The 26,657-nt window shown below is 37.2% G+C and overlaps 1 protein-coding gene across 3 annotated transcripts in view; it reads right to left on the reverse strand.

Moving 5' to 3' along the window:
* Positions 1-26,657, reverse strand: part of COL19A1 (collagen type XIX alpha 1 chain) — a 340,055-nt gene that overhangs the window by 59,337 nt on the left and 254,061 nt on the right. For all 3 annotated transcript variants that reach the window (XM_032275604.1, XM_032275605.1, XM_032275606.1), the window contains 13 exons: positions 19,454-19,516; positions 14,998-15,033; positions 14,078-14,113; positions 13,931-13,984; positions 13,182-13,235; positions 11,756-11,809; positions 10,984-11,073; positions 9,337-9,381; positions 9,150-9,227; positions 6,330-6,365; positions 6,167-6,220; positions 6,024-6,077; positions 4,633-4,674 (listed from right to left, as the gene is read on the reverse strand). In XM_032275604.1, the coding sequence (XP_032131495.1) occupies positions 4,633-4,674; positions 6,024-6,077; positions 6,167-6,220; positions 6,330-6,365; positions 9,150-9,227; positions 9,337-9,381; positions 10,984-11,073; positions 11,756-11,809; positions 13,182-13,235; positions 13,931-13,984; positions 14,078-14,113; positions 14,998-15,033; positions 19,454-19,516 (696 nt within the window). The remainder of the gene's footprint in view (positions 1-4,632; positions 4,675-6,023; positions 6,078-6,166; positions 6,221-6,329; positions 6,366-9,149; positions 9,228-9,336; positions 9,382-10,983; positions 11,074-11,755; positions 11,810-13,181; positions 13,236-13,930; positions 13,985-14,077; positions 14,114-14,997; positions 15,034-19,453; positions 19,517-26,657) is intronic.

The following is a 26,657-nucleotide window of genomic DNA, read 5'->3' on the forward strand; positions in this document are numbered from 1 at the left end:
AATAGGCTCCTTGGAACACTAATTCTGCATGATACTGAAAAGCTTATGAGGTGTGATGGTTAATATTTGAGTGTCAACTTGACTGGATTGAAGGATGCAAAGCATTGTTCCCGAGTGTATCTGTGAGGGTGTTGCTAAAGGAGATCAACATTTGAGTTGATGGACTGGGAAAGGCAGACCCACTCTCAATCTGGGTGGGTACAATCTAATCGGTGCCAGTGAGGCTAGAATAAAGCAGGCAGAAGAAGGTGGAAGGGGCTGACCTGCTGAGTTTCTGGCTTTCATCTTTCTCCTGCGCTGGATGCTTCCTGCCCTAAAACATGATTTTAAGTTCTTTAGCTTTGGACTCTTGGGCTTACACGAGTGGTTTGCCAGGGGCTCTCAGGCCTTTGGCCACAGACTGAAGACTGCACTGTCAGCTTCTCTACTTTTGAGGTTTTGGGACTTGGACTGATCCACTACTGGTTTCCTTGCTCTTCAGCTTGCAGACAGCCTATCATGTGACTTTACATTGTAATCGTGTGAGTCAATTCTCCTTAATAAACTCCCTTTCAGCATTGTACTGGTACCAAAACAGAGATAAGATATACACCAATGTAATAGAACAGAGGCCTTGGAGGCAACGCCACACATCTACAACCATCTGATCTTTCACAAACCTGACGAAAACAAGCAATGGGGAAATGATTCCCAGTTTAATAAATAGTGTTGGGAAAACTGGCTAGCCATGTGCTGAAAACAGAAACTGAACCCCTTCCTGACACCGTACACTAAAATTAACTCCAGATGTATTAAAGACTTAAACATAAGACCTAACACCATAAAAACCCTAGAAGAAAACCTAGGCAAAACCATTCAGGACATAGGCATAGGCGAGGACTTCATGACTAAAACACCAAAAGCAATGGCAACAAAAGCCAAAATAGACAAATGGGATCTAATTAAACTCCAAAGCTTCTGTACAGCAAAAGAAACAATCATTCGAGTGAATCGGCAAGCAACAGAATGGGAAAAAGTTTTTGCAATCTACCCATCTGACAAAGGGCTAATATCCAGAAACTACAAAGAACTAAAACAGATTTACAAGAAAAAAACAAACAAGCCCATTCAAAAGTAGACAAGGGACATGAACAGACACTTTTCAAAAGAAGATATATATGACGCCAACAAACATGAAAAAATGCTCATCACCACTGGCCATTAGAGAAATGCAAATCAAAACCACATTGAGATACCATCTCAAGCCAGTTAGAATAGCGGTCATTAAAAAATCTGGAAACAACAGATGCTGGAGAGGATGTGTGGAGAAATAGAAATGCTTTTACACTGCTGGTGGGAGTGTAAACTAGTTCAACCATTGTGGAAGACAGTGTGGCGATTCCTCAAGTACCTAGAAATAGAAATTCCATTGGACCCAGCAATCTCATTACTGGGTATATATCGAAAGGATTATAAATTGTTCTATTATAAAGACACATGCACACCTATGTTCATTGTGGCACTGTTTACAATAGCAAAGATCTGGGAACCAACCCAAATGCCTAACAATGATAGACTGGACAAGGAAAATGTGGCATGTATACACAATGGAATACTATGTAGCCATAAAAAATGATGAGTTCATGACTTTTGTAGGGACATGGATGAATCTGGAAACCATCATTCTCAGCAAACTGACACAAGAACAGAAAATCAAACACCACATGTTCTCACTCATAAGCAGGTGTTGAACAGTGAGAATACATGGACACAGGGAGGGGAGCATCACACACTGGGGTCTGTTGGGGGGGATAGAGGAGGGACAGCAGAGGGTAGGGAGGTTGGGGAGGGATAACATGGGAGAAATGCCAGATATATGTGAAGGGGGGATGGAGGCAGCAAACCACATTGCCATGTATGTACCTATGCAACAATCCTGCATGATCTGCACATGTACCCCAGAACCTAAAGTACAATAAAAAATATAAACAAACAAACAAACAATAAAATAAAATAAACTCCCTTTCATATATACATCTATCCTATTAGTTTTGTCCCTCTAGGGAACCCTGACAAATACATGAGGCAAATCATCTCAAAAATGCTGGGTTAAACAGCTCTCTTCATGGTGGTCTTTCTTAGAGTCTGAATATATAAAAAGAAGCTAGAGTTATGTGCAATCTTTCCCAGGCTAATTTTATCACCTGGTTTATTTGACAGAGATAATGTGTTGATAGGGGAGTTAAATATATATATTTATATAACTATTACTGATATTTGAAAAACTATGAAGATAATGGGACACTTGAGAACTTAAGAGAAACAAAAGGATTTCCATATTTCAAAAACTATTAAAAAGAAAATTATCTGCAGATACAAACATGGCATTTCAATATGGTATAAAACTTTGGCATATCAATATGGAGTGACATTTCAGAATAGATTATTCAATTGACCGTCTTAGTAAAACACTGAAAAATGGTAATCATTATTACCAATATAATTTTTAAGAGTCATTTGAAACTGCTTTCATTTTCTTTGGGTTACCAGAATGGTAAATTTTTTTAAAAAACTGAGTTTTACTAATATTCTTGGAAAAATGTCTTAAGATTTTCTCATGAAAAGAATAAAGATGCATCAATTATTAACCAACACACAATGTCATTCAAAGAGGGGTTGATATACTGATTAATCTAGAAGATGGCCTTTGAAGGGGCCTAGAGTTATGCCAGTTCTTTTTAATATTTTAATCAAAGAAATTTTTGAAAACAGAAAGCAGGATGATCAAATTGGCTAAAGAATCAAGGCAGAGAGAGACAGAGTTAATGTACTGGGTAACAGGATCAGGATTTAACATTATGTTATTACATTGGCCTGGCATATCCACTGTACAATCTGAATTCCTATATTTGGATTTTTTTGGGGGAACTATGTGCCTCCCTTTTCCTCTACTGTATACAGTTTGTGGAGAGTATCACTCAAGATATCCTGTTCTTTACGGACTCAGAACCTGGGTGAGACGATGCAGGGACTGGAGCAACGGCAGAGCACATTCATTAGAGGGGTGATTCCTGGGCGAGACTGTCAGTTAGTTCCACTTCTGAGAGCCCAGAAACACTGGTTCCGCTTCCTATCAGAGCCTATTCATCCTATTCATGGTTCTTTTATCTGTTCTGTGAGATCCCATATTCTACCAGTATATTCATTTCTACTAAAGCATACAAGTCTCTCATCCTTAAAGAACCCTAAGTATTCTGAAACGATAGAACTGCTGCAATCCTATTTCCAACACCACTGTCTTGTAAAGAATCTAAGACTTAATATCTGAGGACCTATGTTTCTGTGTTAATGTTACATTTACTTTCTCTGTGACTCTGAAAAAGTTGCTTAACTGCTGAGAACTTTGGGTCTCTCATCTATAGAGTAGGAATGCTGCAACAGCCTGAACTCATAAGATTATTATGGAAATTAAATGAGAGGATGTAAGTAAAGTGGCGTATTGACTGGGATGTAATTTTAACTCAGTAAATATAAGATTTTCCTAAAATCCCCACAAATATTCTTCTCCGGTTTATAAAAACTGCTGGCTTTTGGAGGTCTTAGAAATTCCTTTAATATATTTTTATATTTATATTCATATTTATACTTGCTTTTATATATCTATTCCCAAAACTCCAATTACCTTACAAATGTATATCAAAAGACAATTCAAGTCTTTTGAATTCAATTAAACAAATATTTTTTCCTGCTTACTATTGTGCTGATAATTGTGTAAATCACTGAGCTAAATGCTAGAAATACAAACTAAATCATATATATCTAACTAAAGTCTGTGTGTGTGTGTGTGTGTGTGTGTGTGTGTGTTTACACATACACAATGTCCATTCATACAAAGACAAATACAACACATAGTGTTTCAGTATAAAGTCATGGGCCTGATTTTCATGTGGGCTCACTCAGTCTTACTTGGCATACCAGGCAAAAACATGCAAATACCTACCCTTAAATATATACCATTATCATTCCCCCCATCTGTTTTACTGATGAAATACAGGGAAGTGTTAGAGGAAAAAAAACAAAAAGGTAGCAAGATTAATTCCCTGAGATGATAATAGGTAGAGATGATTTTTATTGAACAGAGTAACAGGTGTTAGGGCAGTTGTCGACTAGAATTTTGTAAAATCCCATGACATCAAAATTCAGCCTTGTAAGTGGCTGTTTATAGAACAGTACTGATTTTCATCTTGGGACTGACCATGACAGATACAGTGAGAAGGTTTAGGTTTCACCAGCCAGCGTGGATCAACACCCATTAAGAGAAAGATATTCCTCCAGAGAAAAGAATAATCTACTCCAGGGTGCTAATGATACAATTCCTTCCCTGTAGCCAATTCATAACTATCCTACCCCCTGCCCTCCACCACTACCCCACCGAAAGTGAGAGAGTGCTAAAGAAGAAGAGAGTGAAAGGATTACGATAAATGGCACAAGATATATAAAGACACATGTTTATTTTCCTATCTTAAAGATGTCCTGCCATTTAAGAATTGAATTGTAGTTCCAGCTAAGCAATTGACTCAATTTCTGCTAAATATTTTCTTTCTGATTTTTCCTGGAAATTAACATGCAATTTCTTACACAGCAACAGAGTACCTTGAGCAAAGCACCGATGTCTCCCAAGAGAGGAAGTGCAATCTGTGATTAAGAAGATAAAACCAAATATATGTATTTATATATGAATAAAATAACAATATAAACATACAGTACCATGTAGATATTTTTCCTTAAAATGCCATGTGGTTCCTAATGTCTCACTTCAGAATCATTGGCTTAACATTATGTTCCATATCAAGAAATGTACACATAGCACTGACAGAATTCAGAACAATTTTTGAAAAATATTCACTATTCTTCTCTCATGAATGTGCAAACACACATATCGCAGTTTTGACTGTGCACCTGTATTTTATATTTTCATGGCAACCTTTATGCCATCCCTAGTATATTATTGGTTTTAAATAATACATAAAGATAAATTATTTATTAAAAGAAAATCACTCCTCTGGAAAACACATTATCAGGCTGTTGAGAAATATGAAAAGTACCACATAAGTTTGCCTTAAAGTTGTTTCTCATGAAAGTTCAAAAGAACCTACAGTTGGCTTAAGTGATAGGTAAACACTGAAGGAACTTGGGTCCCATTTTGGCCATGTCTTAAGATGTTCTTTCAGAAAGACACTGTGTAAACCCAAGTAAGACTCTGCAAGATTCCCAGAAAAAACACACTAGTGATTCACTCAACAGTGGTGTTAAAGTAATGCCAAAATATGCTTCTGCGCATAGCTTATAAAGGCACATAAGGCCCAAACACTGTGGGAGGCAGAAAGTATTTGTGAAACTTAGAAGTGAGAAGCCAGATTTGGATTTTATTATACAAGATTCTTAATACAATGTCATGTACCATATGGCCTCTCAAATTATAACTGCCGAGTCTGAAGCTTTTTAAAGATATTTCACTATTGCTCAAAACAAGGTTTAACCTAAAATAAAACTCTGGAACACACATTTAGTGCCTAAACTCATTTTTTAAGAGCCTACTCAAGCCAGTTTTCATAATTTAATCATTACAACATTTTAAAGCTACAGAATCAATGGCTCTGTACCATATTGTAGGTAACTTACCTGAAAAAATTTCATTTAGAAAAATGAAATTCATTTAGCCACTAGCATTAGAAAGCATAGAAATTATGGCGATATATTTTATCTCATTTTTCAATGGGATTAAGACATTATATGCCAAGGCTCAGCCTGGGGCAAAATTGTACAGTTGAATTATACCCTTAGGAAATAAGTATTCATCACACACACAGAAACGATGACCCAGCCTGAATTTTTTTTCCTTCGACAAAATAATGGGGATAAACAACATCACCAAGCAGTCACCAAGCATTCTAATTAGTTTGGACAGCAAAACTTGCTTGGTAGGCTGTTTGGCTTTGGAGTGCATTTAAGATACATAAATCAGACAAGTTCTGTCTACATACCGGGTCACCTGGGGGGCCTGGCAGGCCTGGCTTTCCATCCCTCCCTGGAGCTCCCTGAAAACAGAGGTATCCATGTTCAATCTTTGCATGTTGGCACAGGTGCAAGATGAAAATGGGGGAGGGTAGATAAAGAAAGTCCTTACATGATTTCCCGGAGTCCCTGGAGTTCCTGGCAACCCAGGAAGACCTCGAGGACCCTGGAAAAGGGGGTAAATTAAAAGTTACTTATGAGGATGGTCTTTCAGTCATTTCCCCCAAGTAAGTAAGCTGGCTTTTCTGTGCTAAAAAATTAGTTAAGTAGCTTACCTGAATACCTGGCTCTCCAGCTGGTCCTTGGGAGCCCTGAGTAAAATGAGATTTTATTATCAAAATTCCACCAAGAATGTCCTAAATTATCCAAGTGAGATAAAAGACTAAGCATTGTAATGTACTTAGAGGGACAACAGGGTTTGCCACCAGTCACACATGGAAAACTGCAAAGTCGGCCAAGACTTTCAGGTCGTAGGTGAATGCTTAATCAGATACTTGCTGCTGGAAACATCAACATGATTTTGCTCAGAAACCTGGGACATCTATCTCATTACCATAATCTGTCACTGCACATTCATGAGGGCACAAAGAATGCATCCAAATTCCATCTGTCAGAAACTGACCGCCCACAGGCATAACTGACTTGGGGCTTCTTTTCTGCTTTCTACTTTGAGTCATTTATCTCTTGAATGAAATTGCCAGAACCAGTGTTTGGTGACAGGAGTAGGAAGTAAAATATTAATCAATTATTTTTTCTACTTCTAGAAAATTAGAATTTCAGATAAATAAAATGAGGCTGGGAGATTTTTGGGGAACTTAATCATGTTAGTTGTACCACTCTTATGTAACCATGAACTTCTGCATAAGGAATTTGCAATCTAAGTAAGTCAAGAGCTGGTTTCTAGCAGTTGACTGGAGTAACTGCTCACTGACTTTGCCCTTCTTATTAAAAAAAAAAAAAAGATTCATATCACTGCTCTTGTCAAAGCTACTTTTGCTACCTTTCTATTTATCCTGTGTTCCTGAGTGATTTTTTTTCTTCAACCACCATCACTTCCCTAATAATTTTATTTTCTTTCTTTTTCTTTTTTTGTTTTTTTGAGATGGAGTTTCACTCTGTCATCAGACTGGAGTGCAGTGGCACAATCTCGGCTCACTGCAACCTCCGCCTCCTGGGTTCAAGCGATTCTCCTACCTCCGTCTCCTGAGTAGGTGGGATTACAGGCATCATGCTTGACTAATTTTTGTATTTTTAGTAGAGATGGGGCTTCACCATGTTGGCCAGGCTGGTCTCAAACTCCTGACCTCAAGTGTTCCGCCTGCCTTGGCCTCCCAAGGTGCTGGATTACAGGCATGAGCCATTGTGTCGAGCCCCTAATAATTTTCTGATACAAGTTCTTACTTTGTTTAATTCCATCTCCAATGGTCTTTTACATTCTTGCCCTGGCAAATCAGAAAGCCATCACACACAACATAACCCTTCACTACTTATGTTTTCTTTTAACTTTTTCATGGTAACTTCAATATAAGGATATCATATTGTGATACAATAATATTTGGTCTCTGCCCCCAGTTCCTGGCACAGAGCTCCTGAAAACCTCACCAATTCCTTAACAGTAGGTTGCTAAGAGAAACTTTTGTTCTAATACTTGTTTTTTGGCCTTGGTTCCTGACACAGAGCTCCTAATTCCTTGGCTTTTCTGGGTGATAGGAGAGCTTTTTTTTGTCCTAATGAGGTGACACTCAGTGGGCTTCTGGATAGGAGCTGATTATCAAAAAGACCAAGCCACAGCTAGAAGCTTAGCCTTTCAGCCCACCCCACATTCTCTGAAGAGGGGTGAGGGGCAGGAAATATAGTTAATTATCAATCTTACTGACATGATGAGGCCTCTATAAAATCCCAAAATATGGGGTTTAGAGAGCTTCTAGGCTGGTAAAAACACCCATGTCAGGATAGTGACACACCCCAACTCCCAACTCCATGACACACCCCAACCGAAGCTCCTACACTCAGGGACCCTTCAGACCTCTTCCTTTGTATCTCTTCTTCTGACTGTTCAACTGTACCCTTTAGCATATCCTTTACTGATATCATAAACCAGTAAATGTAAGAAAGCATTAGTTGATTATGTGAACCACTCCAGCAAACTATAGAACCTGATGTGGGGGTCATAGGAACTCCCAACTTACAGCTGGCTGGACAGAAGTGATGAAGGCCCAGATATGCAGTTGGCATCTGAAGTAGGGGTCAGTTTTGTGGGATCTGACTCTAACTCCAGTTAGATAGTATCAGAAATGAATTGCCTAATAGAACATCCAGTTTATATCCATTGGAGAATTGATGGAAAAAAAACCCCCACACATCTGGTGTCAGAATTGTATTATGTTGAATGTTAAGAGCATAGTAGGAAAAAAGCTAGTTTATTACACCAAAGTCCAGTTTTCTAAATTAATGTCATTAGAATAACCATCTATTTCCACTTTTCTTGTTCAAAAATCTTTTTTTGCAGTAAATGAAAATTTTATAATTTATTGTTATTTGGTCTACAATGTGGTTATAGCAGTCATTATTAATAGAGGCTGTTCTAGGCTCTGTCCTTATAGTTTAAATACTTTAAAAACTGCCTATTATTTGTTTTCACTATTGAAAACACCATCTCTTCACTCTGAAGACATTACTTAGGCCTTTTTGGTGTCATTTCACTTATGCATACTCCATCCACTTTAAATATTAACTTCTTGTTTTAATTAAAAACAAGCTTTAATGTATAATGACCTAATGTTGGGCATTCTTACCATCTTACAAACATTCATGTGTGCTTTTTAATATATAGAATGGAAGTGTGAGGGTTAAATAACTGCTTCTATTCCAAATTTAGTGTATGTGTGAGAAGCATCTGTAAGTTAATAAACAAACAGTGTGTACTGTCTCTGTGCTTAAGTGATACAACCTTAATGCCCATCAATCCTCTCTGGATAGTGTGTATTTGTATTTCCTCCTCTGACCTTTCTATTCTTTTCTCCTAGTTAAAATTTGACACTGGATTTTATTTCATGATATTGGAATCAACAAGGACATGACTGAATTTCACTTACTGTTCTGCCAGGAATTCCTACCCCTGGTGAGCCTGTGTCCCCTGGGGAACCTTGAACACCTGGAAGTCCTCTTTCACCCTGTGAAATGAGAAGCTTCTGTTAGTGCTAGGCTCAAGAGACATAATTATTTTCCACTATATATTGTTAATTATTAATTCCTTAAAAATTAACTATAATATTTGCATACCTTTGGCCCACGTGGACCAGGTGCTCCAGGATTTCCATCTAATCCCTAAAAGAAAAAATACATTAATACATAACTTCTTCTAGAAAGGTTACAAACACCTTAGAAGTTACAACTAAAATATGTTTCATCACTCTTCATATCACTTGAATAAATTTTTTTCTATAAAAGAATAAGGAACAGGGAGTACAAATTTCAATAAGTTATAGATTTTGTATAGTTGTTTTAAAATACAAAAGGTTTTTATTTCTAAAATGAGGCATCTGATATTGAAAAATATTATTATTAAATAACATAAAAAGTTCAAAGATGAGAAACAAAGGCACCTAAAACATATTATAAAAATATTGGTTATTTAGATTTTCCATCAGTCCAGTTTTCAATGTCCTGGGAGCAGCCTGGGTCACAAAGATGTTTTCTGCAAATGGCAAACCATGGTGATACCTGCAAAACCTCCAGAAGGGAAATCTCAGGTAGTTTTTCTGTTTTGCAATACTGCCCTAGGAATGTCTATGGTTTACAACCAGTATACCTCACTGGAATTCATAGATCTCTACAGAATCCATGCCTAGGATTCAGGGGGCCTAGGGATCTTCCAAAATCATATGCAAAATGATGCATGCATGTATAGTTTCTTCAGAAGAAAGCCCTTTGCTTATCCGACTTTTAAGAAGCTTTATCTCTGATTTAAAGAATAAGGTGCCAGTAATCCCAGCACTTTGGCAGGCCGAGGTTGGCAGATCACTTGAGCTCAGGAAACCCCATCTACACAAAAAATATAAAAATTAGCCAGGCATAGTGGTGTGCGCCTATAGTTTCCACTGCTCAGGAGGCTGAGGTAGGAGGATCACTTGAATCCCAGAGGTCAAGGCTGCAGTGATCCATAATTGCACCATTGCACTCTAGCCTGGGTGAACAGATTAAGACCCTGTCTCAAAAAAATAAAACAAGAAAAAAGAATAAGATGAACAGATGAATATTTATTTTTTTCCCCTCACTTTTATTTTAGGTTCGGGGTACATGTATAGGTTTATTACGTGGGTAAATCGCGTGTTGTGAGGTTTATTGTATGAATGATCCTGCTACCCAAGGAAGTGAGCATAGTGCCTGACAGTTTTTCAACCTTGACTCTCTTCCACTCTCCCCACCAGTCGTCCCCCATGTCTCATATCTATGTTGGTGTGCAACCGATGTTTAGCTCCCACTTGTAAGTAAGAACATGCAGTATTTGGTTTTCTGTTCCTGCATTAATTTGCTTAGGATAATGGCCTCTAGATGTATCCACGTTGCTGCAAAGGACATGATTTTGTCCTTTGTATGGCTGCCTAGTATTCCATGGTTATATGTATCACATTTTCTTTTTCCATTCCACGGTAGATGGGTAGCTACGCTGATTCCATGTCATTACTATTGTGAATAGAGCTGCAATGAACATATGAGTGCATGCGCCTTTTTGGTAGAACTATATATTTTCTTTTGGGAAAAGAAACACAGTAGTAGGATTGCTAGGTCGAATGGTAATTCTGTTTTCTTTTTTTCTTTTTTTGTAGACCTAAACTTATTCCCATACTTGTGATCTGAAACTACGAACCCACAAGTAGTAATTAATGAACTTGCAAGAAAAGTATTAATAAAAGGGCTAATACTTACTGGTTCCCCTGGCAGGCTTTTTCCTGGAGGACCAGCCTCACCTTTTGGACCTGGAAGCCCTGGAGGGCCTATGATCCCACCTGGATCTCCCTGTGGAAAACAAGGTAACATTCTTACTTTAATGCTCAGATTCATGATGGAAGTGAGAAGGAGGCAGTGGTTTCCATTGTTTTAAGCTGTCATCATAACCAGTCAAACTTGATTCACTCACTCACTCACTCACTCACCAACTCATTCAATAATATTTATTAAGTATTTAATTCATGCCTGTTACTGTTCAGTGCATTTAGATTTTGCAGTTAGTTATGTTAGCAGTATCACGAAACATATGCCTGTCTATATATACATATATATATGTATATGCACAAAAGGGTGTATCTATTAATAAAATTCTCTAGATGATCTTTATGTTTAAGTTATTCCCCAATAATTTTTCAATGTTAATACACTGTTTCCATGTAGATATCAAGAAACAGACCCTGAAAGATTAAGAGACTTCTTAGGGTTATACCAGAATTGGTAACTGAGCTTGACTTTCAGACTCCTGATATCTTCATCTCTTAGTTCATTTTGCCACATGGCATTCCTGTGCTAGAACCAGGGCTGCCAAAACACACAACTCTAGGGGGTGTCATTTACATTGTAATTAATATGAATGTCTGTCCCCTGCACAATCCCAGAAGCCCTGGGCTGTCCTTTCATTTTCCTTATGATCCTCTGTCTTTTCCTCCTATCTACTTAACATATAAAATTAGTAAAATGTAAACTATACCTTTTCACCTTTAAGGCCTTGTTTTCCTGGGATACCATGTTCTCCTGGCAATCCCTAGAAAACTCAGAGGTAATAAGAAAGAGCAATGAGAACATCTCTTATAATAACATTTCCCTATATCTGTGAATCTTTGTCAAGAGAACGGAATTTTAACATATAACCTATTAATACAAGGAGCTGGATTGATTTTGCCTTTAAGATCTGGAAAAATGTTAGTGATTCTACGTGATTTGTTGTTTCAAGTGAAGCCACCTGGATGCCATGGGTTAGAAACTAAAGTCAAGTTGAACTGAATGTCTCACCCATATTATTGCCATGGAGGAAGGTTGGTGGTTGGTGGTATCACATAATGATTCAGAGGACTCTAGGGTAACTAGAAAAATGTATTTTTACTATGTTTAGAAACAGTGGATCTTTCTCTTTTGATTTTGTTCTCTTTATAGCTCTAGCCACTATCACTTCATCTCAGTTTTTGAGGATTGTGGCTCCACATGTGCCACCAGGATTGTCTCTATTTCATAAGATCTGTCCACTAGGTTTACCTACAGTGGCCCATTAGTTGGCGTAGGGGAGTGATACAAAACTTTGCTTTATAAACTGGGTGTTCAAAGTACCAAGCAGAATATGTGCACCGACCAATAGATAGGAGACACTCAAGCAGTGAGAATGGAGAATAGAACATTAGGTCAAGGGGCTGTTCCCGGGGCATGAAAAAAGGAGAGATCCTAAAAGTGGCCTGAAGGGAACTCTAATCATAGTCAGATAGTGATCGGTTTCCAAGAAGTTACGGCCAAGGACTTTTCTTATTTTTCTGAAGTGTGAACTGATGGAGAGCTCTCAGCTCCCAAGTTGTCAGAAGGCTAGGAAGGCTTGTTCAAGGAATACAAAGCTGATGCGGATAATGAATAGAAGGGTCCATTGAGTATTTTAAGTCCACTAAAGCTAGGTTATAATGCAATCTGTCGATCTTCCTCCAGACATATTTTCAGCTAAAAGCATTGCTTTCCTTGGAAGGCTTTGGCCAGAAAACAATAGAGCTTTGGAAGTGTCTTCCTTAGAAGGAGACTTGAACTAAAATCTATGTATATTGAAAATGTTTGCTTTCTCTTTTGGTGTTCTTTTGACATTTTCAATTTTCTCTACTGCTGGTACAGCATTGAGAAGCATGTCCAAAATGATAATTTAATTAACCTGAGTTCCAAAAACCAATTTATTAGGCTGATACTCAAAAAGATCTCACATGAATATATGAAGGGTCTAGTCTTCCCAATAGCTCCTGATATTAGGTATGATAGTTTTAGTGGCATAGATGACCCATATCTTTGGGAAATGTGGGATCTCAGTTACTTGAACAGATGTTGATGTTTTATTAAAACATGTCCTAGTCTCAATTTCATTTCAAAAATATCAAAGACATTATACATACAACATCTCCTGGCAGTCCTCTGGGTCCCATGGAGCCTGCAGATCCTTGCTGACCCTAAAATAAAAGGTAGTATATGCTTTAGCTTTGCTAAAAAAAAAAAAAAAAAAAAAAAAAAATAGACAGATTGTACCTGAGAGTTTGTAAAGCATAATGTGATCTTTACCTATAGTAAGACCAACTTTCCACCATCCCACTTTATCTGTGTAATACTGAAATATACTTTGGGCTTACCAAGATAGTCTCCAGATGTTTTTAGTTAATGGATCTGTTCTCACGAGCAGGTGGTAATTGGATAACTTGCCCTACCCATTGTCTGGGAGCACATCACATTAATTTCTCCTGCACATTCCAAAAGCTGCTTTCTTAGGACACTCCTGTAGAATCCCATTTGGGAAACTCAAGCACCTCAAGGCTGCATAATTTTGGTTTAGAAACTGGATCTTGAATTCTGTTCCTTTTAAGAATATAGCTCAAGGTCATTTAGCTCACAGTGTTTACTCTTACAGCTTTTAGGGATGCTACTGTGAATATGCTCTGAAAAAGAGTTTAGAAATCCTATTGTGAACCAAAGACAGTTACTATGTGTGTAATCAATGCAGCCAATGGAGGAAAATCACCATGGAAACAGGATAAAGTCTCAGAGAGCATCTGTGAAGAAAATGAGTGGTACACCAAAGTACATTGTTTTACACAGAATGGCTATAATTCCCCAATTATTTCCCAATTAATCTTAGTTATTTCTTCTATACCTTTAGTCCTGGGCTTCCTATTAAACCAGGGGGACCAGGATCTCCAGGTTCACCCTAAACATGTAAGGCAAAGGAAAGATCAATGTTGCTTTAATTTTTATAATCTCATTAAGATTGGAGATGAAATTGAAGAATGCCAGAAATTACCTTTACTCCCTGTGATCCTATTATCCCAGGTTCTCCCTGTAAATAAAATAATTACTATATGGGTAATGCTTAAATTCAGATGGAGATGGACATCTCTGATACTTTCATTGAATTTCTACTAATTAACATACAATACAAAGGGAAATTACAGAAGGCATAATGAAATCAAGGAGAGTTCATTCTAAAACATGATTCAAAATACTTATTACTAATAAATAAACAATACTTTCTTAATTTCTTGCCTCATTATAATATTTTTCCCCCAATGCCACTTTTGACACTGTAATTATCATGTCCCATTAGCAATCACTGCATTCTCTACTTAGCTGACATAGTTATAATTTGCCACCAATTAATCTCATGTCCCAGAGAATTAAAACTTCAGAGAAGGAATGAGGGAGAATAGAATATAAGGTAATATGTGTTGGTGATTCTACTTTTAGTTGTATGTGCTTAATGAAAAAAATCACAACAAAATTAAGGTTATACAAAAAAGAATGATATTGGCTATAACAAGTTTGCTTTTTTATTTTCTGTGGCTCATTAATGTATTTGATACATCCAGTTTGTGCCATTAACAGAATTTTAGGGAAAAAAGTATCTTTCATTTTAATTTTATATTTGTGATATCCTACGTGGATGTCTTTATAACATTCATGTCCAATTACTATTAGTAATTGGTTAAGGAAAGTATTAGAAGACTCAAACCAATGTTAAAGTCTCCTCACATGACAATACTTAACAAGGCTTAAAATTTCTTATTTTCAAAATAAAAGACTTAAATCACAGATGAAGAAGTAAAATCTCATGGACCTTATTTAATCAAATTTGTTAGACTCCAAAGTAAACATGCCAGAAAATCAGAGCAAAACAAATCAATCAAGTAGAAAACCCAAGATAGTGATAAAACATTTACTTACTTTATCTCCTTTATCTCCTTTTGTAAAAGGTTCCCCCTAAGGAGAATGGGTAGAAAATAGAATCAATTATAAACACTCTTAGAAATAAACTCTCCAAACTGGGGTATGAATAAATCCTACAGGCCAAACTCAGACCCCCATTGCAAACAGGCCTCTAAAAATACCCAGAGTGTCACACAGTCTGCCTTTGCAGCTTAAAGGAAGTATATGATAATTTAAAACTCCTTTATAGTCCCAAATGAACAATGAGTTAATCATTCTAATTTCATTTATAAAATCCCCAGTGGCTGACAAATCGGAATGCTGACCAAGGCCAAAGCTTCCTATTGCCTGGTATACATAGAAAATGATCACAAACACACTTCTAATTGGATGTGAAATGGGAGTGACAGCAAGAAATTGATAAAAACATTAAATGAAAAGGCATTCATCTGAATTCTTCCAGTAGGTTAATTGTGTGTTTAAATATACAAAATCATTATTTAAAAATAGTTTTCTAGTTTTCATTTTTACTTTAATGAAAATAACTTGAAGAGGTTAAGTATATCTGTAAGTTCTGTGGAAAACTGGCTAGCCATACGCAGAAAGCTGAAACTGGACCCCTTCCTTATACTTTATACAAAAATTAACTTGAGATGGATTAAAGACTCAAACATAAGACCTAAAACCATAAAAACCCTAGAAGAAAACCTAGGCAATCCCATTCAGGACATGAGTCTGGGCAAAGACTTCATGACAAAAACACCAAAAGCAATGGTAACAAAAGCCAAAATGGACAAATGGGATTTAATTAAACTAAAGAGCTTCTGCACAGCAAAATAAGCTATCACCAGAGTGAACAGGCAACCTACAGAATGGGAGAAAATTTTTGCCATCTATCAATCTGATGAATGGCTAATATCGAGAATCTGCAAAGAACTTAAACAAATCTACAAGAAAAAAACAACCCCACCAAAAAGTGGGTGAAGGACATGAACAGAAACTTCTTGAAAGAAGACATATATGCAGCCAACAAACATATGAAGAAAAGCTCATCATCATTGCATTAGAGAAATGCAAATAAAAACCAAAATGAGATACCATCTCATGCCAGTTAGAATGGCAATCATTAAAAAGTCAAAAACTACTTTTTATTTGACTTTTCGACCAAATAAAAGATCCTGGAGAGGATGTGGAGAAACAGAAATGCTTTTACACTGTTGGTAGAAGTGTAAATTAGTTAAACCATTGTGGAAGACAGTGTGGTGACTCCTCAAGGATCTAGAATTAGAAATAACATTTGGCCCAGCAATCCCATTACTGGGTATATATACCCAAATGATTATAAATAATTTTACTATGAAGACACATGGACACGTATGTTTGTTGTGGCACTATTCACAATACCAAAGACTTGGAACTAACCCAAATGCCCATCAATGATAGACTGGATAAAGAAAATGTGGCACATATACACCATAGAATACTATGCAACCATAAAAAAGGATGAGTTCATGTCCTTTGTAGGGACATAGATAAAACTGGAAACCATTCATTCTCAGCAAACTAATACAGGAATAGAAAACCAGACACCACATGTTCTCACTCATAAATGGGAGTTGAACAATGAGAACACATGGACACAGGGAGGGGAACATCACACATCAGCGCCTGTTGGGAGGATGGGGAGCTAGGGGAGGGATAGCATTAGGAGAAATACCTAATGTAGATGATGGGTTCATGGGTGCAGTGAACCACCATGGCACATGTATAACAATGTAACAGACCTGCACTTCCTTCACATATACCCCAGAACTTAAAGTATAATAAAAAATAAAATAAAATAGGCACAATAATAAAAAATATATGCATATATATTTGAAAAAGAAAAACAATAACAGTGTAGCAATAAAAATAGTACAAATTTTAAAAATAATATAGTATAACAACTATTTACATAGGACTTGCATTGTATTATGTATTATAAGTAATCTGGAAATAATTTGAAGTATACAAGAGAATGCATAGGTGATATGCAAAGGGTATGCCATTTTATATCAGAGACTTGAGCATCCTCAGATTTTGGTATTCTCTGAGAGTCCTGTAACCAACCCCCTACAGACACCAAGGGACAACTACATGCCCATATCTACCTAATATGATGAAATATCTTAATAGTGGTTAATTTCTATATATTAGATCAACATTTTATTTATATTCTTATTTCCCTGCTTATTTTTGCTTATATGACACTGCTCATGTCATTGCTTATGTACAACCATTGTCAAGTTTAGTGGCCACATTGACTAAAGCAACTGTTTATAAAAGAAAAAAAAAAACCTGGGAGCCTAGTTGTCTAAATACTTGCTATTTGGTCCTCACTCCAATGGCTACTATTTGAGGCAAGTCATTTAAACTTTTAGAGTCCCCCTTTCCTTATAATCTGAAGTATATTTTAGCTCTGATGTATTTCACACCAAACTATATTCTGAATGTCATACTATTGGGGGACAATTTGCCATTTTAGTTACCATTTGGGATTGGTGGTTCAGAATTCACCTTTGAATGAGTTCTACTCTTCTGTTTGAGCCTTCTGATTATTAAGCAATGTAAAGTCTACATCATCTTCTGGAATAGAAAGGTTGAGAACATAAAGAGTTAAACTACTCTCCATAATAATGTAAAATTTGTGTTGTTTTAACATAAGGGTTGGGAAAGGAGGCAAGCAACGATGTATGGGGTGGTGGAATAATTAAGGGATGAATAGGGACCTGGTATAGGGAAGAGTTAGGAGGAAAAGAAGCTCTAGTTAAGGAAAACAGGTCTAAAGGCAGTCCCCATGAGATATATGGACTGCCCTTGAACATTAGAGATAGGAGAGAAAAGCAGAGGAAATCCCTGGGGGAAGAAAAGGCCTATCACTCCTAGGAACTATGAACTCCTCCAACCCTTACTGCTTGAAGTGTGGACCATGGACCAACAGTATCAGCATTACTGAGAGCTTATGAAAAACACAGACTCTCTGGCCCCGCTCCAAACCTACTGACTTAGAATCAGTGGGATTCCAGCAATCACATTTGAGAAGCACTGCACTAACTCACTAAAACTTTCTCCTTTCTGCTCTAAAAGTCCTTGATTTTCCAGTAAAATTTTTGTAAATCTCACTGCAGGGTCATCCATGCATCATGTGGAAATTAAGAGAAGGTGGGTGTCAGTGTTCAGGTTTGGAGGGAAGACAATGGAGACCTAAAGAAGCAGTTAAGAAATGCTAAGAGGAACCTCCAAGTGGGGAGCCTCTAGAGAGTCAGCAGGTACCAGGGGCATGCACCAGGCTGATTTCTGAGACATGAGATTTTCTAGACGTTATTGGAAATATTCAGCTGGAGAACTCCATTAAAGACTGCTAAATCCTGTAGTTGTGTAAGAAGGATTGAACTGAATACTAAGGGCAAGCATGACTCCCAAAGGTAGAGAAGAACTAGGGTATATAGGCCACCGATTGATTCTAAAGCTGCAAAAATTACTGTCATTGTTAATTTTTATAAAGCTGAAGCATAGGGAAAATTTGGCTTTGTAACACTGAATACTTTAAATAATGTGCCTGTTTGTCATGTAGGCAATTTAGTGGACCTCTTCATGTTTTATCCTCTGATAAACCAATTCCCTTATTCGCTCTGGTAAAGAAAGGGGTAAAGTGGTTGAAAAAGACGTATTACTTTTTTTTTTTTTAAGATGAAACATTTGTTAAGCCTGATTCTCACTGACTCTTGAAAACTGCTTTTTTAAAAGCAGCATTAAACAGTCATTTTTTGTATCCATGATTCCTTTCATCACTTTAGGTGGTCCTATTTGAATATAAATGATACTGTATGGTTTTTCTCTTTTTCCCCACAAAAATAAGTATGTTTTGAAAGAAACTGGCCACACTCATATTGCAAAGTGGTTGTGAAGCCACTTTGATTTTACAAAAATCAAGAAAGAAAAATAACATCAAAAGGTACACTGAGAAGAACAGTTGTCTGAGCGGAAAGATATGTTTCCAATTTCTTTTGGATAAACTTGTACTAGTCTTTTGATACATTAATTTTATTATTTTAGTTGCAGTGTTTAGTTATACCAGAGGAGCTTTGTGATTTTAAACTTTAGGTTCTAGAATCAGCTCACCTAGGTGTGATTCACAGCACCAGTGCTTAGTACTGTGTGACTTTGGGCAAAGTTACTTAACCTCTCTATGCCTTACTTTCATCATTTGAAATGTGATAATAGCTGACCTTATGGAACACTTTTATGGATTAAGTGAGTAAATACATGTAAAAGACTTAGTGCATAGCATAGCTAATACTTGCTTGGAGCTCTGATCTGATGTTTACCATGACAAGATCAACCAAGGTATGTGGAATTGGGGCTGATTTGGAAAAATATTTTTAATCCAATTTTTAAGATACTCTTCCTCTGTCCTCAAAGCTAAAATACTTACAGGTTCTCCTTTTTGTCCTTTAGGGCCAACAGACCCTGGAAATCCTGGAAGTCCAGTTTCACCCTTTCAAGACAAAGCAGAAGAGAGATTTTGCAGATGGTTAGAGAAGTACTGCTGTGACTGGCGGATAGAGAATGATTGCTTGCTCTCCTTCTAACTATGCAATTTATCTATTAGCATTCAACAGAGAATGCAAAGTTCTGAATTTACTTAGGCTATTTGCGTGATAATGGGTTTGTCAGTACTTCACAATGGCTTTATGTCTTTCAGAAATCCATATATTTCATTATGATATTTAAATTTAATGTGAAACAAAGTTAATTATTTTCCCAGGAAAAAAATATCTAGAGGAGAAAAATTTTAATTTTGTTCTGACGTGCCAAAGCCAGTTTTTTTGTGTGTGCTCTCAAAGACATCAGACTGTTTAATTGACACAATAATCCAGATTCATTTTATTTCAGGCACTTTTTTCTTTGTTTAGGTGGGCAGTCAGTAGTCATATGAAGTTAAATGAGTCTCTCAGCTGTTTCCAGCATTTATACTGCTACTTAGATGCTTGGCTGTGGACAAATAAGTCATTCTTGTAGATGCAGTGACAGCAGTAGCTTAGAAGAGGTTCTGGTCAAAAAAACCTGAAGAGAGATTTGTATGTGACATATAAAGAGTGTTTTTGGAAAATACGATTTGAGAAGTAATACTTACAGAAAGGAGTTATATCACTAATAAGACTTCAGAGGAGTCTCAGCATTGTGCATCCTTTTAGTGTTTACCAAGATCCTTGAATACCTATACAATTCTTAAATTAAATATAGTCTCCAGAAGATATGTAATGCTTATTTTTTCTCCGACCTCAACAGTATTTTTGCAAAATGATGTTCACCATTATATTTCTAAACATATACCATTTTGCCTACCTGGTCTATTTTTTTTTTACTTTGAAAGAATAAATACAGAAAATATAAAATAGAATCCACCAAGCCTTCATGTATCAGGTACCCGAAATAAAAGAAATTAAAAAATTTACAATCAAAGACAAAATCCCCTATATTTAGGATTTCTACCCAGAGGGAGCCACTCTCAAGAATTTGGTATTTATATTTTCAGTTTATATGATTGTACTTTTAGTGCATATGTGGAATCAGAAACAATATATTATTTTGAGTATTTAAAACAAATCCATAAATAGTTTTATCTCATATATAACATACTATTACTTGTTTTTTCCACTTAGTGTTGTTTTTAATATACATCTCTATTGATACATATGATCTCATTCATTCATTATAACAGCTGAGTAGCATTCTAACATGTTAATAAAACAGGGTTTATCCCAGCCCCAATGATAGGCACTTGGGTTGTACCAGCTTTTCTCTACTATAAACAAGGCTGCAGTGAACAGCTCTAATCCTGGCCCCTGTGTGGATGTGCCTGATTGTTCATTTTGAAGCCTCAAACAGTCTACCTGAAAGTGCTTCAAGTAAAAATTTACAACCCTAAAATCTCAGCTTATTTTTTATATGTATATCCTAACCCATATCTTGTGATTTTCTGTAGTGGGTAAACAATATCATGTTCATATTAATTAGCCTTCTAGATTTAAGGGATACATTTTGCTAAATTTAATCTTAATTTTATTAAAATTTTAAAACTGTGGGACTAGCCCAAACAGAGCCAACCTCTGTTGATAACAAAATGTCGAGTTGCCTTTAAGGTATAACAGAGCGAAAAACTGCCATCATGCAGCCTGGGCATGCATAACAGAAACAGCTTTGACCTGTAACAACAGCTGGAACCAACAAATCCTCCCCTCAGGTGGAACTAAGAAGACCAGGACATGACCAGAATCTGAGTTCTTTCAGAAGCCAAGGGGTCCACTGGCCCAGAATATCCAGGTATAAAATCTACCTCAACATACCTTACCATAAACGGTCAAATTCAAAGCTGTCCAATCAGACCCTCCTGAACCCACATCTCTAAATCCTGTCCCTTGCCCTCTGATCCCTTAAAACTTGCCCCAATCCCTAAATCTGGGAGGCAAATTTAAGCCTGATTCCTGTCTCTTTGCTGGCTGATTTTGCAATAAAATCTTTCTTTTCTCAAAAGCTGGTGCCATAGTTATTGGCTTCGGTACACACTGGGCAGTGAGCCCATCTGCTTGATAACAATATTGTAAAATACATATTTGGTCTTTATCCCAGTTTCCTGGCACACAACTCATAAAATCCTTGGAATCCCTAAAGCAATAAGTATCTTTTTGTTTGTTAATGAGTTGACTGGTAGCTGGCAACCCCTTGGTGGTTCAGCATTGGGCTGGTCACCTGAAGGACCAAGGCTTGTTTAGAGTCTTTTCAGCCTCATCTCCATCCTCTGGGGAGGGGAGAGAGGCTGAAGGTTAACTTGGTCACCAATGACAAATGATTTAATCGATCATGCCTACATAATGAAGCTTTCATAAAAACCACAAGGACTGTGTTCGGAAAGCTTCTGTACAGCTGAAGCTTTAGAGGTCCCTGGAAGGTGGCCTGATCAGGGAGGGCATGGGAGCTTGGAAGCTTGGCACCCCTTCCCACATACCTTGCCCTATGTACTTCTTCACCTGTAAACTTTGTAACATCCTTTACAATAAGCTGGTAAATGTAAGTAAATATCTCTGTGACTTCTGTGAGCCATTCCAGCAAATTAGTCAAAACCAAGGAGGGGCTCATGAAGGCCCCGATTTATAGCCAGTTGATCAAAAGCACAGATAAAACAACATGGGGCTTTCAATTGACATATAAAGTGGAGGGCAGTCTTGTGGGATTGAGCCCTCAATCTGTGGGATCTGTTGCTACCACTAGTTAAATAGTGTGAAGTGAATGGAATTAGAGGACAACCAGCTGGTGTCTGCTGCAGAACCAATTGCTTGCTTGCTGTGAATGAAAAACTCTCACACATTTGGTCATAGAAATAAGAGGTATTTTGTGCTGTGAGAGTTGATACTAGGAAAGAAGTGTTTTGATTCACCTCAGTACTAATTTTTTATACCATTAGGCTTTCAGCTAGTAGTAGTTTGGCCCTGTTGGAGAGCCAAGGAACCAAATGCATAAGAAGCCAATTTGCAGACTTGTCAGTACAAATATTCTAGAGCAGTGTTTCCCAAAGTTCAGTTATCCACATCCCAACTGCATAATATTCGCTATGTCCACACACCACCTATAGATACATAGCTTATTTTTTTCTTTAAATGCACTCACATTTTAAATTTAAATATTCAATATGTCTTTTGCAGCAGTATCCATGAAATTTAAAGTTTAGTGTGCTGGATACAGACTTTTTCCTAATTCAAGTAAGCTACATAAGTATTGTTTTTTCTACGATAGTATCTAAACATCCTGTGTATCATCAGTCTTATTCTTACCACATTATAAGTTTTTTTTTTTAGATATAGTATATTATATTCAAGGTAAGGAGAGGGAGAAGTTGGGAGATACATTTAAGGGGCCAATTGTTGTTGGTTTGAGAGAGGAAATAAACAATTAGCCTTGTATAGGCATTAGGGTGTACAGAGTGACCTTCATGTTACCCATCTGGTAGGTGCTACAATCTTCATTGCATAGGTGTGAAGGAAAAATATGTCTACTAGTTAGACTCATGTAATAAAATAAAGTACAAAGCTGAGAAGGGGTCTAGCAATTGCTTGTAAAAATCAAATCTGCCAATATCAAAGGGGAAGGGTAGGAGAACATACATGCTGAAATAAGAGTAATTATAGGCCGGGTGCAGTGGCTCACGCCTGTAAATCCCAGCACTTTGGGAGGCTGGGTGGGCAGATCATGAGGTCAGGAGATTGAGATCATCCTGGCCAACATGGTGAAACCCTATTTCTACTAAAATACAAAAAATTAGCCAGGCATGGTGGTACACGCCTGTAGTCCCAGCTACTCAGGAGACTGAGGCAGGGGAATTGCTTGCACGGGGGAGGCGGAGATTGCAGTGAGCTGAGATTGCGCCGCTGCACTCCAGCCTGGCAACAGAGCGAGACTCCGTCTCAACAACAACAACAACAAAATGAAATAAGAGCAATTATATTCAATTATAAACGAAATAAGAGCAATTATAATCTTAGAGACCTCTTTCTTCATAAAATTCTCCAAGCAAAAGCATTTTCTACCTGAACGTTAGACACTTATGGGTTTATATTTTATATATTTTTTTCTTTAATACTCATTCTCGTCCTGTAGTATTTCATATTTAAATTGAATATTTAGTCATTTATCACTGTAGATATGCATTGAAACACAAGTGATGAATTTACTTTGCACTAGGAAAGACTCTCCTTCAGTTTCACACTTTTGATGCTATTTGAAAGGCTTGGTGCTGTAGAGATTCCACCTTTTCCCCAACAGTCTTCCGAACAAGACACCTGCTATTTTCTCAGGAGTGCTTTGATATCCTGCCACTTTGTTCCACTGTCTCTATAAAGCAACAATTCTCCTCAAGTAACTTGCAAATACATTATCCCTACACCACATCCTGTCAGTCCCAGTCAAGCCACAGAGCAGGGATCATCCACTATTACCACACTGGTAGACTGGTCATGTGGATAGTCTCCATGGCCATTTATTGTTAATAGCAAGTTGTGTTCCTTAGTGGTTCTCCCTATATCATAATGTTCTTGATACAGGATGTGGCTGTTAAACCAGGGGTGATTGGTGTGTGTATTCCAGTACTGTTTGTGCTTGTTCTGGCACTTCAATGTACCGTTAGGTTCCGAAGGGTTGGCTCTTTCAATAATTCTATTTGGCTGGTCAGTGCAATGAGAAGTAGCATATTATAAAGGAATGATGAATCATTTATGTTAATTATTCTTCTGGTTAAATCTTTTATTCTACAGTACAAATTGAGTACCTTCTCTGTCAAAATTACGGTGGGATATACAAAGATGAGCAAGACCAGGTGCTAAGAATAAGAACAATTAATACTAAAAAGTGCTAAATGCGACCTCATGAGAGGAAAGAAAGATTGAGATGGGTGAATAGAAAATCTTTAGTGAGGGCATCACATGCATTTTAGTTATTGTGCTTTTGAGTAACTTCCTCTTCTTTAATTTTAATCCTTCTGTCAAATCTTTGTGTAGATACAATTATGCCCATTGTGCGAATGAGGAAATGGATGCTTAGAGAAATGAAGTGGCTTTCCCAAGGTGACCTAGCTGTTAATGCCACAATCAATTTTTTTGTCCCAAAGCTCATGCTCTTCCTATTACTCAGTGGTTCTTAGCCCTGGCTGTGTATTACAATCATCTGAAGCACTTTTAAATAGTAGAGATAGGAGCCCCACCCCAAATCAGAGTCTCTGTGGATGCAGCCTGAGCGTGGGTAGTTTTTAAAAGCTTTCCAGGTGATTCCAATGTGTAGCCAGGACTCAGAAGCACTGGGGTTCACCACAGGTACAAGCAAAGGTCTTTGAGAACAGCGTGATGGAGCTTTACATTTTCACTGTTGTGGCTTACATTACATTAAAAATTTAAAAACTAAGGTATTGGTTCAGAAAGGATAGTAAGTAGACTTTCATGGGAAGAGCTGATTTCACTCTTCCAGCAACTGCTATGCTTATGTTTATGTTTGTTTGGTTGTTTTGAGACAAGGTCTAGCTCTGTTGCTCAGGCTGGAGTGCAGTGGTGTGATTATGGCTCACTGCAGCCTCTACCTCCTGGCTCCAAGTGATCTTGCCTCAGCCTCCCTGGGAAGCTGGGACTACAGGTGTTTGCCAGCATGCCCAGCTAATATTTTTATTTTTTGTAGGGATGGGGTATCACTATATTGCCCATGCTGGTCTAACTCCTGGACTCAAGTGTTTTTCCTATCTTGGCCTCCCAAAGTGCTGGAATTACAGGTGAGAGCTACCACCTGTAATTTTGTTTATTTTATGCATTGTTTATTGGCAATTTCCTATTAATCATGCCTTTAAAAAGTCCTTTTATGTGTCTGTTTATGTCATGTACTGCATCAAGTACCCTGTAGACTCTTCTACGTTATTTATTTGAGTGAGAGGAAGGAATAGTTATGCCACTGGCTTTTCCTAATTCTACTTAAGATTTTGAAGCAATTAGAAAAGATTTTGAACAATAGAAAAGGTCCTTAGAGTTTGAAATACACCTGTTTTACAGAATCAAATTTCTCATCAGTGAGGTCTTAAGAATTTCTAAGTAACATATGTTTCCTAATGAACACAGCAAAACAGAAGCCAGCTGTTTTGTTTCAAGAAATGAATCATCATTTAAATACTTTAAAAGTCACAACTCTTTTCATTGCTCAGCTGTCCTACATGACAAGCTTTGCAGCTTTTTTTTTTTTCCCCCTTAGCCTGCCTATGTCCAGAAGTCATTGCTTAAAATGTAATGCGTTTGTTATGGTGGCGTATGGTTTCTGTTAGCCACTAGGTTGCTGGAAATAATGCTAATAATATACTAGCAATAAAATCTACCACACACAAATGACTTATTGCTGTGTAATCAATTTTGGGTGTCTTTTTCAGAATGTCAAAGTTTATTTATTTAGCAGAAATTCAATCATCAATCTATAAGAAACTCCTAGTTTCTGTTGGACTATCTTTTAGCGTAACTTCTGCTGATGGGTGTACAACTTTTTGAATGAATTGGTTGCACTGATTTATAAGGCACCAAAGTCATATTTTCTTGGATTTGTGTCGAAATCCCCTGCCCTCAATCAAGAGAATTTTTACAGGGTGAATTAGTGGAGGTAGCACTCACAAGACACATTCCCTCAGAGTATTTTCAAACCTACTCATCTTTGCCTGTAGATTTAATGTATATTATTTTTTCTGACAATGGCACATTCGAATGGAATCTGAGGTCATTACAATTTCAGAATCAAACAGGAGTGAAACATCTTATTGAGAGGGGAAGTGAATCTGTTATCTTTACAGCTAAGATAATTAAACCTGCAAATGACAAGGAGAATGCAATGGAAATTTATCAGTGTCTTAATTTTAAAACTGTTTTGAAATAATTATTTGGTCTAACCACTACTGTTCAGTATAAAACCCCATCAAAAATGGCTGCCAGGACAGCCTATGTTTTGGTACTTAAGGAGACACAAAATAGTGAATCTGGGCCTGAGGTATTTTGCCAAAGGGGTCTTCAGATTACTTTTGCCACCTACATGGATTCATAAAACATTTAATTACAAACAAAATCTTGTGT

The sequence above is a fragment of the Sapajus apella genome, unplaced genomic scaffold, assembly GCF_009761245.1.
Source record: "Sapajus apella isolate SASKATOON/1434 unplaced genomic scaffold, GSC_monkey_1.0 scaffold6, whole genome shotgun sequence".
Lineage (NCBI taxonomy): Eukaryota > Metazoa > Chordata > Mammalia > Primates > Cebidae > Sapajus > Sapajus apella.